The sequence below is a fragment of the Ciconia boyciana genome, chromosome 3 (genome assembly GCF_034638445.1).
Source record: "Ciconia boyciana chromosome 3, ASM3463844v1, whole genome shotgun sequence".
Taxonomy (NCBI): domain Eukaryota; kingdom Metazoa; phylum Chordata; class Aves; order Ciconiiformes; family Ciconiidae; genus Ciconia; species Ciconia boyciana.
This window is the reverse complement of record NC_132936.1, coordinates 24,743,782-24,758,677: the sequence shown is the minus strand read 5'-3', so window position 1 is coordinate 24,758,677 and position 14,896 is coordinate 24,743,782. Positions and strand designations below refer to the sequence as shown.

The 14,896-nt window shown below is 33.7% G+C and overlaps 1 protein-coding gene across 1 annotated transcript in view; it reads left to right on the top strand.

Annotated features, from left to right (window-relative positions):
• Positions 1-14,896, top strand: part of CSMD1 (CUB and Sushi multiple domains 1) — a 1,308,402-nt gene that overhangs the window by 1,159,426 nt on the left and 134,080 nt on the right. The window contains exons 43-45 of the mRNA XM_072855145.1: positions 9,580-9,757; positions 12,397-12,542; positions 14,813-14,893. Coding sequence (XP_072711246.1) covers positions 9,580-9,757; positions 12,397-12,542; positions 14,813-14,893 — 405 coding nt within the window. The remainder of the gene's footprint in view (positions 1-9,579; positions 9,758-12,396; positions 12,543-14,812; positions 14,894-14,896) is intronic.

Sequence of the window (14,896 nt, the reverse complement as noted above, 5' to 3'; positions counted from 1 at the left end):
TCCAGCTCTTTTTACCACTGGCATATTTAAATATGTGAACCATCATCTCCCGTATCTTTTAACTAAAAGAGTCTGTAACATTCCTTTTAAGTTATCTGTCTAATGTTATAGAATCATAGAATCATGTAGGTTGGAAAAGACCTTTATGATCATTGAGTCCAACCATAAACCTAACACTGACAAATCTTTCTCTGAAAGATGCTATTAAGGCCGCCTATCTCTTTCTGTCGACTATTATAGCTAACTTCTGTACTTATTTTAAAGAATTCATTCAGCCTAAACCATGAGATTAAGTACTCCAGTTATGTGTTTTTTTTCCCAAGGGTGCTGTCTTTAAGTGCTTCCTGAATTAGATGGTAAATGAATGGGAGGATTGGAGATTTCAATTTTGCACTTAAATGTTTTACAAGTCCTATTCTAGGTATATAAGACTTTACTCTGAATGTGATCTGTAGTTCCACGTGACTTTTTAATTAAAAATTATAGCACTTTACAAAATATTTTTCCATGTATTACATGAATTAATAAATAATTAATTTTGATTTCTAAAAAAAATCAAAGATGAGGAAGGACTATTTAAAGAAGATATTTTTATTCAAAGTAGATTGGGTTATGGATTCAACTTAACGTTTTGAAAGAAAACACAAGGTTATTCATTATAAAACTGAACTATAAACAAATATGAAATATTTTTCCTCACATTAAATGTATGGTAAAGTTTACAATATCCTTTAAAGAGTGATATAAATGTGTGAAGGATGATGATTGAATATTATTAGCATATGTTCCCTATACAATACATTGCTAGGGTGAAAAGAACAGTTAGAGTTATAAGCACAATATCAAGTGTAGGGACTATCTTGTCTGGAAATTATACCACTTTCAAAAAATGTGGGGAAAAAAAATCTGAAGAGCATATGGAAGATATGGAATAATTACTTGATAAAATAACTTCTGTGCAGTCTTTATATAACATATAAATAAAACTTACTCTACTAAATGATAATATTATTGTATTTAGTCCTTCTAAATCTTGCTGCCTGATGATACAGGTTTTTAAAACTCATTATGATATCTTCTGCCAGTTAGCTACAATGTGCCTTATTATCTTGCATAAGAATAAAGAAAGAAAATACTTTAAAGGACACAAAAAGATAAAAGAATATATATTTTTTCACTCTTCCCATTAAGGTTGACCTACACTCTTTTCACTCCTAGAATAAAGACATTTAAGATACCAAATCTATATTCTCCCTATATCTTTTTAGTTTACTAATTAAAATTAATTTTAACAAACATTAATTTCTGAGGTGCAATTTGAAATGTTTAGCAGTGGGAAAACACATTGTTTTGCATATGTTCTTAGAAGTCTAGATTCTTAGATTTATAGAATAGTTATAATCTCTGTTCTCTTTGAAAATTGTGTTCATACTCACTGTATTTTGTAGTGATTCATTGAATGTTGTTGTAGTGTTAGTATTAGACATTTTTGTAGCTATATTTCCTTCTTTTTATTACTATTTTTTATTATTAAACTGTTGACATTTGGGGTAATCCTACTGATATCTTAACAAGATAAACATGGACCATTTAACTTAAAATGTTGGTCTTTTACAGCACGTATTTTTGGGATCCTTTTTGTAGTGGTAAATCAGAAATAAGAAGAATAAAGTGTATAAATTAAAGTTAAACTGAGAGGATAGATATGAAAGGTAATCATTATGTCATTCACCTTTGAGAAATAATCTTCCTGCCTCCTCACTTGATAAGAAATAGAATCAATATCACAAGTGATTCTGTTTTGTTATCCTGGCTTGTAATAAAGCTCTCTATTTTTTAATGTCATGAAATTAAAGACTTTCCTTCATGTTTAAGAAGCTACTTCACCGTTTCCTATCCAAATAAATGCTGTATAGGATTTCTCTGGTTTTGGAATGTCTGGAGAAGTTAATGTCTTTTCCTGAATCAAAGCAAAAGAGGAAGCTACCCAAGAGTGTCTTTGCTAGCTAGCATTACAGCACTTCAACATTAACACTTCAGTAGGACCCTTCCAAAACCTGTGAAATTTTATGTTCAGGTGCTGCCAAGGAGAATCTTTAACACTAAGTGTTTTTAGAGTCCTTTAGAAATCTAGGCCCCTAATTTCAAAGTTCAACACTTTTTGGTTTTATATAAATCATACAACTCTTCCTTTCTTCCTTTCTTCCTTACCCTAGATTAAGCTTTTTGAGTCAGATGTCTTAGCCTGATTTTGATTTCTTCCACAGAAGTTTTGTGGTGATGTATTTGCAGTGACCTATTGTCCCTTTTTTCTCACTAATTAAGCTTTGAATGAAAGTTGTCAGATAAAGAAAGAGTGTCTTAAAAAATCCTGATTAATGGTTTAGTAATTTGTTTTTAAAATACTAATAAATTTTAAAATATTAATTACAAAAGAATAGCAGTGTCATGATAGAATGTAGACCTTTATATAACAGAATCATAGAATCATTAAGGTTGGAAAAGACCTCTAGGATCATCTAGTCCAACTGCCAACCCAATACCTCCATGCCCACTAAACCATGTCCTGAAGTGCCATGTCTACACGTTTTTTGATCTCCTCCAGGGATGGTGACTCCACCACCTCTCTGGGCAGCCTGTTCCAATGCTTGACCACCCTTTCCGTAAAGAAATTTTTCCTAATATCCAATCTAAACCTCTTCTGATGCAACTTGAGGCCATTTCCTCTCGTCCTATCACTTATATATATATTATGCAACTAAAAGATTATTTATAAATATATTATACATATATATATTATAAGACCCTTATATATTATTACAACCCTTATATATATTATACAACTAAGAGATTATTTCAATTCCAAAAAGTTAACATTCAATTAGTTTAGCAGCAATCTGTACATGATGCATCTTATAGGCATAACACAAAATGGCACTTCCAATTATTTTAAGTGTATATAGAGTGACATCTATATAGATAGGATAAATAGGAACATGAGACTGGGTAACAGTTGCAAAAAGGAATTTGAAGTATTTACTATATGACACATTATTGATACATGTTTATAAAACTACATCAGTTTATCAGCTTGATTTTTAAGTTTTTGAGGAATGAGGATATTTTGCATAGTTTTATGAAAATTTCAGGAAAAAAATATTCTATACCTCTCTCACTTTCAATGATATATTGTTTCTGATTAAAACAGTATTCAGTTAAGCTGTGGGCAAGATTTGAATATATCTCTTCTGATGAAAATATGATTAAAGATAAATTGATTCAAGTAATAAACTGATACACTTTTAATACTAGTTCCAGTTAGTAATCAGAGGTCTTAAAACAAAGGAAAACACAAATAAGTATTCTATACCTAGGACTTTTTAAAAATATCAAATAAATTTGTTGGATTACTTTCCATGACAATTAAATCATATAGAAAAAAAAATTTGCTTCATGTCCAGATGTATTTTTTAACCCTAAAAGAGATTAAATGCCTGTTTAGATTTTTTCACTTTATATGTGAGAACATTACTGGGTTTCCTCTAGTTTGATGGTGATTAAAACCAGCTATTTGGTATTGGAAGAGTATGGTTTTTTTCTGATCTAACACAAAATGAAGACATCTTTGGAGTTGTAAAAGGACTTCAGAATAATAGATAATATTCCTGAGTAGTGAAATAGAAGCAGCACCAAAGGCCATAGCAGCCTTGTATCTTTTATTTCTGATTCCTTTTTACTCCCCAGAGAAACATGTTTCCTAAAAGAATATTGAAGACACAAGTTCTACATTAGAAGTGGTTCAGATTTTTATAGTACAAATTAGCATTTTCTATGTTTTCTTAGATGAAGTGAGAGTAAAGAAATATTTGTTCTGTTTGAATTAACATGCAGGAGGATAAAATAATATTTAGTTTATAATGACATGAAAATAAAGTCATTTTTTCTATTCTCTGTGTCCCCATCCCATCCCATCATCCCCCCATCCAGATAGTTTTAATTCAGTAGTTTTATCTTCATTTCCTAACTTAAAGAAGTCTTCTCTCTGTTTTCTGTTATTGACATGTCTGTAATTCAGAATGTACATTTGTCCTGGTTCCTTTGCATGTGAATCCTATCTTCCAAGTCTACCCACAGGCATCTACGTTGCACAGCTCCACACAGCTGAGGCCTGAATGTATGCATCTCCATTGTGTGTGCAGCTGTGTACATTTATAGCTATGATTTCTGACTAAAGAGCAGGTTTCATAGTGTCTTGGCTGAGCATGCAGAGTTTTCTCAGTCTCTCAGGTAGCACACTACTTGCTTTGTAGAAAATTCATTTTTGTACATTAAAGCTCGGCCTAGCACTGCTGAAAGAATTATTATGACATAGAAATGTTTTTGCAGTAGGGAAAACAAATGGTTATAAGGTCTCTGATCGCTGGAATTTGGCAGTGGGTCGGAGGGGGAAATCAATGGAAGGATTAAATCACTTTTCTAACTATGGCCCGTATTCTTAGAAGTTCAGATCAAAACCTTTCTACAGAAGATTGCACATATTTCAGAAGGCTGAGAGAAATGAGAGATCTGGTCGTGGCTCACAAAAGAAAGTTGACACTGCTTCAGGGGAAAAGGTTGGGTTGTCTGTGCAGTTGTCCCATGGAAATCTGACAATGAATATGTCACCCATAAATGATTTATAAAAAAATGTTTATGAATATTTGTGTGTAAGATGTGGAAAATAGGGCTGTGATTCCAGAATATTGAAGACATCTGGTATTTCTCTGTTTGTTCCCTTCAAGTAATAAAATCATGACAGCGTCTCTGCTGTTATTATCTTTAGGTGTTCTTGCTTTTCCACTGTTGCCAAAATATATTGTTAAGAATTTGTTGCACCCAAGTTATGAAATACATTGCCTGAGTCCTCACCATTCTGTTACACTCAAAATATTGGTCTAGGCAAGAGGAACATGCCATAGATGCAAAACCAAGGCTTTAATGTTAGTCTAAAGAAAATCTTAACTGTCTAATCAAAGAATTATTATTAGTCCAGTTACAGTGATACTAATATTTGAAATCAGGTAATGCTGAACTGATATACAGACAAACATCTACTAACAACCCCTTTCTCTGATGTACACTCACTCTTCCAGTGCCTATATGGTCTTAATGTCAATGGTGTCAGTCTGGAAGAAAGGCTACAAGAAGTTCATTCTATATGGAAAACCTATTTGTTATCACTGTCTTTTATTCATAATTTTATATATATATACATACACATATATATATATATACTATTGTGTGTACATCACACAGTTGTACAAAGCTAAAATGAAGTAGTAACTAGTTACCTAATCATTAGGTAATTGCATTTATTGCATTATTAGGTAATTGCATAACTTGCCATTACAAGTTAAAACAAGTCTCCCAACTGGCAGAACAAGTCCAGAAAAAACCTGACAGAGTCTGTGGCCTGTTTTGTTAGCTTAACACAAAGTCTGTGGCCTGTTATTAGCAGTGCACCACTATATTTACTGGGCTATGTGGCTAAGGTTTTACTTGTTAAGGATTTTTTATCCTTTCCATATATTTTCTGTATTCCATTATTTCATTGGATTCATAGTAGTAATAGAGAAATGTTCAGTACCCTTTCAAGCTTCTTATATAGACTAAGGGAAATATCAAAGTGAAGGTCTCTCTCAAAAACATGAAGCAGCATATTTTGTTTGTCTACTGGCATTAAAAATTGCCCCACTTCTATGTTCTGCATAATCATAGTTTGATATTTTTAGCCACCTGATGTACTGTTACTAAATTTTCGTATGTTAGTATTTCCTAGTGAGACCAAAGATATACTATGAATTTCCAATTTAATTAATTGGAAAAAATCTTGGGACCTGGGGGAAGATAAGAACAGTTAGACTGAGTGGCTCTTGTGAGTGCTTTTTTATAAACATTTGAACCTAGGAAGACAGTGGGAGATGTCAAATTGCTAGAAGTCCTAAACTGATAGAATTTCTCTAGGCTAGTTGTAGAGTTCCCTCCTTTTATGCTAAAGAAAAGTTGTGGATTTATGGTTTGGTTTGGTTTGGTTTGGTTTGATTTGGTTTTTTGCCTGGGTAGTCATATCAGGGCCATCAGTAGACAGGGAAAACAATAATTAAAAAAAGCTGGTAAATGATAGAGTTGTGGCTGAAAGCTTGCCATGCTAAGGAAACTCACTGAAGATCTGTGTTAGTCTTGTGAAAACAAATCTTAGGGGTTATCTGATCATATGAGAGAAAATGAGTGTGCCTGTAATGTTTAGCTAAACTACAGATACTTGCCAACAGCAGAATGAATTCAAACACCCCTGCCCTGGCCCATCAAAACAGCATGTTGCAAATATATTCATTTTGTATACTGAATTGTTAAAAATTTGAAACTTTCTGAGATTTCATGGGCAATTTTTGCTATAACTGTAAGGCTAGTGGTTGCCACAGGGAGCACTATGGCTAGAACTTTAGGACTTTTCTTCTAGATTCTTCCCCTAAGTCATCTGAGATCTGTGGTGTATGGCTGTCTAGCACTCATTAGGTCATTCACTTGTCTATCTTAAGCTAGGAAACCAAGCCTCTGGTCCACACAGTTCTATTCCCATTCAGAAGACAGATTTGTTGGTTATATGGTCTGTGATGAAAGGATGACATGGATAAACTTGTTGCATCATGGGGCTGAAGGTGGGCATCCCCAAGTTAATAACTGACATTGTTGTCCTTGAGCTAGATCAGTTTCTATGAACTTTCACAATACGAGCTTCCTGTGCCATATAACACTCCCTATACTCATGAGCCTTTTCAAGGTATTTCCATCCCCATATAGATTTCCACTGCTTCATTCTAGATCATGGTACTTGAAGTCAGCCATCCTTACTTCTCCAAGGCAAACAGTTACACCAAGCAGGGCTTGGTATATATATACTGTGAACAGTTGTGGACATTCATACAACAAAGGGGTTAAATAGTTGTCAACCAGATTCTAGTATAGGAATATTGAATGGAGAGGAGATGAGCAGAACGTACAGATTCAAAACTGTAGTCTGGCACTGGAGAACTGTCTGAACAGAGCAAAGATATGCATGCTTTTGGAAGCCATCCCCATTATAAAACATATTCTCCACTGTGTAGCAGGTGATTTGAGATACATTAAAGAGCTTAATCTGTATATGGGAGAAAATTGGATTAATTTCTGCTCACGAGATCATAATAGAAGCTTGTCATGTAGTCATGCTCTAAGACTTCACTCCTGTGCAATCAGGTTGTCCTAATGATATACCATAGCTGTCTTTGCATCATATATGTAGCTGTCAATAAATGACTAACTAGGTTTGGGCACCTTTGGGTGGATCTTTAAAAATGTTTACTGTCCTTCCATGCACAATTTTATATCTGGAATTAGGTACGAATGGGCATAGGAGCACATAGTATGGTATTCATGCATTTGTAAATCAGCATGCGGTCTACTGTTAGCATTTGAAAGTTTAGAAGACTTGGTTATATGCTTTTCCATTTCAAAAATCTGTGTTTCTTCATACCTATCATTCAAAGTGCAATATAACAACTTCATTAATGTAGAGTGATTTGTTTATTCAAACTAAGTCTATTTTTGTCTTGTATGAAATATAGCCTGTTATTTCTGTTTAATTTTCTGTCTCCTGTGATTTTTAAGGATCTTTGGAGAAAGCCCAGTATCAGCTGTATTGCTTATTCTATTACAGTTTTGTTATCTGTGACACTTTTTTTTCTGAGACAGTTTATTGATCTGTCATGGCTAACAATGGTATAAGAGGAATTAGACTATCTTTACTGAGATACAACCAATCTGCATTCCTTGTAGAGTATTAGAGAATAACAGAGGCAAAATAAAAAATGTATGCAATCATTGACACTAATACATCTGTCAAAAATATAATAAACTCAAAGTATATTTAAGTAAAATACTTTATCAGAAAAAATCCTATATGTTAACTAGAAATTAAAGGATTTTCTACTTGTCACTATATTAGTGTTAGGATGTGTATTTCAATGTAGTAAGCATACTTGTCAAAGCAGTCTTTTAGCTGTAAACATGGAGTACTGTGAGAACAGACTAGGTTTCTGAGACCAGGCAATCTGAGCATGGCATAAATGTAGGGGATTGGGGAACAGTAAAAAATGGGCTCAAATCACATTTTCATCGTCAGAGCTGATAGACATTGCCAGCTGCCCTTGGCCTGCACATGCAACCAGGGATCAGAGAGATAGAACCAATCCTTCATTTTCCTTAGCTCATTTCCTTTGTTGGACACTAAAGGGTTGTAGTTCAGGAACAGATGTTGATCTGTTCTAAGATTGGAAAATGTGTTAAATGCATCATACTAGCTAGTACTGATATGGATGAAAAAAGTAAAGCAGTTAAAGCCTCCTTAACCTGTCCTATAAATCCAGTGACCGTTAAAAGGATTCCTTCAAAAAGGGCTACTCGTCAACTAGCCAGGTGATCCTTCTATCCCAATGGTATAGCAGCTTTAAACCATATAGGAAACATGACATCCTTCTGCATTTCTCAGTCCTTCTTCCTTTTTCCCTTTTCCTTTTTCCCTTTTCCCCTTTCCCTTTTCCTTTTTCCTTTTCATTTTTTCCTTTTCCTTTTCTTTTTCCTTTTCCTTTTCCTTTTCCATCACTTGTTGAAAGGTGAAAAAGAAATTAAGGGGGTCTGAAGGAGAGTCGTAGGAACCCTGAAAATAACAACATAAGCTTTATGGTAAGAGCTAATGAGAAAAGTTCCAGAGCTAGACTGAGTGCTCACAGATGAGATTAAGGTCTCACTCTAATGAGTGAGACTCATTAGTTTGTACTAATGGCCATATGTCTACTCAGATCCATGCTTGCATCCATAATAAATCAATTCCCCAAAACTGATACTCAAAAGAGAACACATTATTACATATTTGTTACCCTTGAATTAAATTAGCCACCTATTCATGGCATTGATTTGCCCACAGCTTTCATTCAGCAAGTATATGCTAATTTGTGTCTCTATCTTCATTTTACTTGTCATAAGAATAATCAGCATACAAACTGCAATTGAAGTACCATTAAACATGGCTAAAAACTGTCAGAAATAAAGTGTAATGGTATTTGGGGTAGTGAAAGAACAATCAGCCTTTTTTTTTTTTTTTTTTCAGAATTGGGTTCCAGTTCAGTTAGGGATCAGTTGTATGGAAACATGCAAGCTTTTGTTTGCTTGTTTATTTGTTTCTTAATCTTGGATGCAAGCAAAAGGTGCCCCTTTTTAAATGTGTGCTAACTTAGTTTCAATAATTCTGTATAAAAGCAATATTCCCGTAGATTTTGATGGATTTTAAGAAATAAAATCTGAAAGACATCAGGATAAATTATTTCTTAGAAATATCAATACTGGCTGTCTCTGAGAAGCAACCAAGCAGGGAAAAATGCTGTCTTTAAGACCTAGATTGTCTTGTCCTGTGGAGCATTTAAAATTTGGGAGCATTTTGATATTCCATTTGTAACATGAAAAAGTATGTTTCTCCTACTAATTTTTCATTTGTTTTCTTTTCAGCTCCTTGTGGCTATAATGTAACTGCTCAGAATGGTACAGTTTATTCCCCAGGATTTCCAGATGAATACCCAAATTCCAAGGACTGTACTTGGTTAATTATTGTACCTCCGGGCCATGGGATTTATATCAACTTTACTTTACTCCAAACTGAACCTGTGAATGACTACATTGCAGTTTGGTATGCAATTTTTCAAAACAAAAGTGGTTTTTTTCTGATTGATTTATCAGCTCTCACTGTCCTAAGCTACAGCTTTTGCTTAGAATTACTCTTTAGGTTGTCATATATGCTGAAGAACAGCATAAAACAAGTTATATGATTACATAAAAAAAAAAAAAAATTACTGTCTGAACTCTTTAAGAATATTGTTCCAAAAGTAATTTGAAACTCAAACTTGGTTATCAATCAGATCTTCTTTGAGCTCTCTGTTTTCTAAGTGAGGCCATGTGAGGTCAAAGCAATGTAATAATCTGCATTATGTTGAATTATGTGTTCCATGAACATGCAAGGCAATATATATTAGTTGTGGCAAAACTTTTTGACATCTTTAAGCATTAAGTAATTTATGCATTAATTGAGATTTTCTTAAATTTTCTTAGTATCTTAATATGGCCAATAGACATACTCTTTATATTTCTCAAGTCAGGATTTCAGCCCTTGTACATCTATGTCTTTAAGCTTCATATTGTGTGTTCCCCTTCTCTGAACTTGTATTTCTTACCCCCCAAATCCATTTCAACTTTGTGTCCTCAGCTGAACAAAGAGGTCTCAGGGCTGTCTAAATTCTTGCATAAGAATTTACTGCACTGAAGGGCAGGCATAGATGATACTGAAGTTGTTATATGCTTTCTCATCATGGCTAACCCTGGTCCTTACCCCACATTATGTGCAAAGTAACTTATCTCTCATATATGCTACAGATAGTTCAGCAAAAGGACAGTTTGCACAGAATATAGGTTATAACTTACTCCTGTGTGGGTCAGCTGCTCCCATCTCCCAGCTAGTCCGCTATTCCTGTATCTATTGCTGTCTGGGGTGAACTTTTTCCAGACAGCAATACTAAAGCCCATATAATACAAGGAAAATCCAGTCGCTTTATAGAGATGCATAACTGTTTATGAACTGCCATTTGGCTACCTCTGGTATTTGCATTACGTATAAATCCAAGTCTAAAATTCATCATAGGTTGTCCTCTCTGGCATGTTAAATATTAAAAAAAAGTCTTCACTGGTAAAGATCTAACTGTATCAATGACTTCTCTTTTTGCTTAAGCAATTAAGTCCTAAAATTCTGTCAGCTTTTTGAACATGTTTGGCTGAAGTATGTGCTGAATTCCTGAATTATGTTCTTTCAATAAAGATTTTAAAACAACTGTTTTACAGCTTGTTTCTCACAGTTCCAAATTGCCCATGAATTACAAGCATGCTTTCTTTAGAGTTGTTTTCTGAGGTATCAGTGATGAATAGCTCCTGAATTTGCTGGGAGGAGGCTGTTTAGTTTAACTTTAAGTCATCCATGTATATGCCATTCACTTCTGTATGAAAAGTAGAATCTTAATATCAAAGCTTTTGTTTGTTTGTTTTCTTTTTTTTCCTCCAGGAATCAGACTTTTAAAATTAAAACCTAAGTAAATTATCAAGTTCCTATTCAATATTCATTACTTCCACTCTTGTTTTCAAGGCAGCAAGAAGAAGAAAATACATTTTTATGCCAAGTCACCTACAGTTTATTTTTTCTTGTTGTCAGTAATACCAAAGTAGAAATTGGAAACCTGAATAATCCTGAAAAACTGTACAAGAGAAAAATAATTAATTTAAATCACATTTTTAAAAATACAAGTTGTATGTACAATTTATATACATGACATGCATTCTTTTAAAACTTGAACCAGAGTTTGTCCGCACGGTGGATTTTTCTTTTTATGAACGGATTATCTTGATAGGTTTGAGACAGACAAAAATTAGTTAATGCTTGGCTTTTTAGTGATAAAACTGAGGTGAACAAATATCCCTCTGATTTAAAGACAGTGAAAAGTCAAAAGCTGACAGCTTTCAGAGAGCTTCTAAATAATCTCTAGCCTTCTAAAATACATATCACAAAAGCTTTTCTATTCAGTTTAGATTCATTATATGTAATATACAAAAAGACCAGAAATAAGTGTTGCAGAGCTCAAAAAATTCTTCAGTGATAAAAGCAGGGGTGCCTGTTCAGGTCTGAATGTTCTACATGATGATACTGAAAATGAATGCAGCCTGATGTTACTGGAGTATATTTCTCTTTAAGTGTCTATACTACTGTTAAGAAACACAAAACTTTTTTTTCCAGATTTTCTTCCCTTTTTTTTTTTTCTTAGGAGATACCTTTCAGTCTTTGGAATTAATTTAAATGGCAAGAGTAACTTGCAACTTCCACACCTCTATATGTGTTAGTCATGAGTAAGGACTTGTAGGACCTGGGTCAAAAAATGTTAGAAATATGATAAGATTACAAGACTTTTCTAATTTTTTTTTTCAGCTGATGTGTACATAAGAATTTTTGGCAGGAACAGACAGAGAAAATTTCAGTTAGCCAATACATTTCTTGCCTATGGAAATATAAAAGCTATTGTAAAGTACTCCTGGTATCAAAAAATATTAGGCTTTGAAGTTAGAAAAAAAATTTCTGTGTTCCTAGAAATAAAAAGAAAACAAACTCATTTTGAATCATTAGGAAAAACATTTTTTACAAGAATTTAACCTGCTCTCCAGAGAAAAGAGACTGTTAATTTAAATGTTAAGTACAGTATTTCTTCAGCTGATTTTTTACGTTTCCCTTCCTAGGGATGGTCCTGACCATAATTCACCTCAGCTGGGAGTTTTCAGTGGGAACACAGCTCTGGAAACAGCTTACAGTTCCACCAATCAAGTCCTCCTCAAATTTCACAGTGATTTTTCAACAGGAGGATTCTTTGTCCTCAATTTTCATGGTCAGTTTTCTTTATATCATTAACATCTAATACCACAATCAATTAGTGAATTTTTAAAATGTTTCTTAACTTTGTGATGTACTGAATGATCTTAAATAAATTTACCATGGGTTTGCTACTTTTTTTAAATAACAGTACAAATTAGTTTTTAAAATCACACCTTAAAAAAATCTTAAGAACATTCATTTGTGTCTTTGAATAAACTACATTCTATCTTTAATGTTAAGATATCTAATATTAAGCTTTGACTTTTTGAATTATTTTGGCCCATTTATTAGTTAACTTACTTTTAACCTTCTGCAATAAAATTCTTCACCAGCTGACTAAATCCTAGGGCTCATGGTCAGAAAGGTTGATGGGATGGTGTGGGAGGTTGAACTATCAGGCTATAAGTCTGATATCCAGCAAAACATTTTGTTCAAAGTTACAGTCAGGGCTACAGGACATGAAAATTAGGCATTCTAGAATTCTAATTCTAGTTCTGAGTAATTCACCCAAATTATGTATATCAAATGGAAGATTGTTAGCCTTCTGGACTGTAATTCAAAAAGGTAGGGTGAATTCATTCACAAGAACAGGAGGACATGCCACAGAAAGAGAGTACCTGAAGGTATCTATTTGCATGGGGAAGTCTTTATGAAACTAGTGCTCAGAGTCTGGGATTTTGTCTGTGGTTTTCTCCTAAAAGAAGGGTGTGATGCATGGTAACCTAAAGCACTTATCTGAGAAGCAAAAACTAAAGTACTTGGCTTTAGTCATCATACGGGGAACACATAGCTCCCACATAACAAGACAGTGTCTGAGAAGCCGACTACAGGGAATGGTAAGTGAGAGCATTTGCCAGCCTTAAGTTGAAAGTATATAAGCATGTAGTCAGTATTTCAGGGTTGATGACTTCAGATGATAAAAAGGCAAGGTACATACTCTATCACAGTACGTAGTGCATTAGTCTAGCAAGGGAAAAAAAGAATTAATCTGCTTCTTTTTCTCTGCACTATTTCTTTATTTTGCATAATAATATTTTGCATAATGTCCCTTGGGTGGACAATGTGAACAGTGGCTATGCTTTTAATTGAATTCAAAGCAGTGACATAGGCAACTACTGAGAAAACCAATAATAATTACATGTAAGTGTGTGTATGTATATATATATATATATATATATACACACACATATATATATATATATCAGAAACACCATACAAATAAATAAGTACACAGGAAAACATATACGCTTTCTCCTCCGTGTCCTTAGAAGCTCTCCTCGGATGAAAAAAATTGAAACTCTACATGGATGAAAAACTCTCCATGGTTTGGGGTTTTTTTTCTCCTTGTACAATTGCTTTACAGTGATGGGTTATAGAAGCTTATGTGGAAGATAAGGGCTGATTCCCAATATTTTCTGTTTCTTTAACTTCTCAAAAATGGCAAGTGAATAGGACTATCAAGTTACCAGGAGAATTTGTATTCTTGACTGTGATTTAGTTCCATGAAGAGGAGGGTTTTTCTGTACTGTGTGCACTCTGATCACAATCTTAAATCTCTGTTTTGGACTTTTTATCCAGAAATGGCTTCTTCATCTGTTGTAGGCATTCTGCTCCATTTCAGAAACATGTCAGTCATTATACTGGTCACCTTCCTTATGAGATTGCTCACAATTCATTGAAACAAATTTGAATAGTAGAGAAAAGATTTTGTTTTAAAGGCATTGTGTTTTGGGTTTTTTTGTGTAACTTATAAAATTATATTATTATTATAATTTATTATTATTATGATTATTATTACTACTGTTTCTTCTTAAAGTACATATATATACCTGTATCCTGTGAAAGATTAACTCCAAGTATGCTTAAATTAAGAATGAACATGACACGCCAGGTATGTGACAGGTAATTATAGATTTTCCAGGAAACCTAAGTAATCTGTGATTTATAACCATTAGCCCTATCACATGATGCAAAGGCAGCCACATGAAACCACAGCCTTGTAGCTGCAAAAATCTCCTCATAAACATCACAACTGCATCCAATCCTACAATAGATCTATAACTATCTAGGCAGTGTAGTATACTATATACATTGATAAAAAATATTATTTTTTTTTAGATAACATGTAATGTCATGGCATTTAACTTGGAAAATGTTGTAACTGAGAGACCATGAGGTTCAGTGCAGCTTTGGTAATTTGGGAAATGTGAATAGGAAATTATTTTTCTATAAAATAATTCTTAACACACCAGTATTTAATCTTTTTTCCACTTAAATTTGCAGCTTATCAGCTGAAGAAGTGCCAGCCTCCACCCACAGTTCCACATGCAGATTTGTTTACAGAAGATGATGACTTTGAAATAGGTG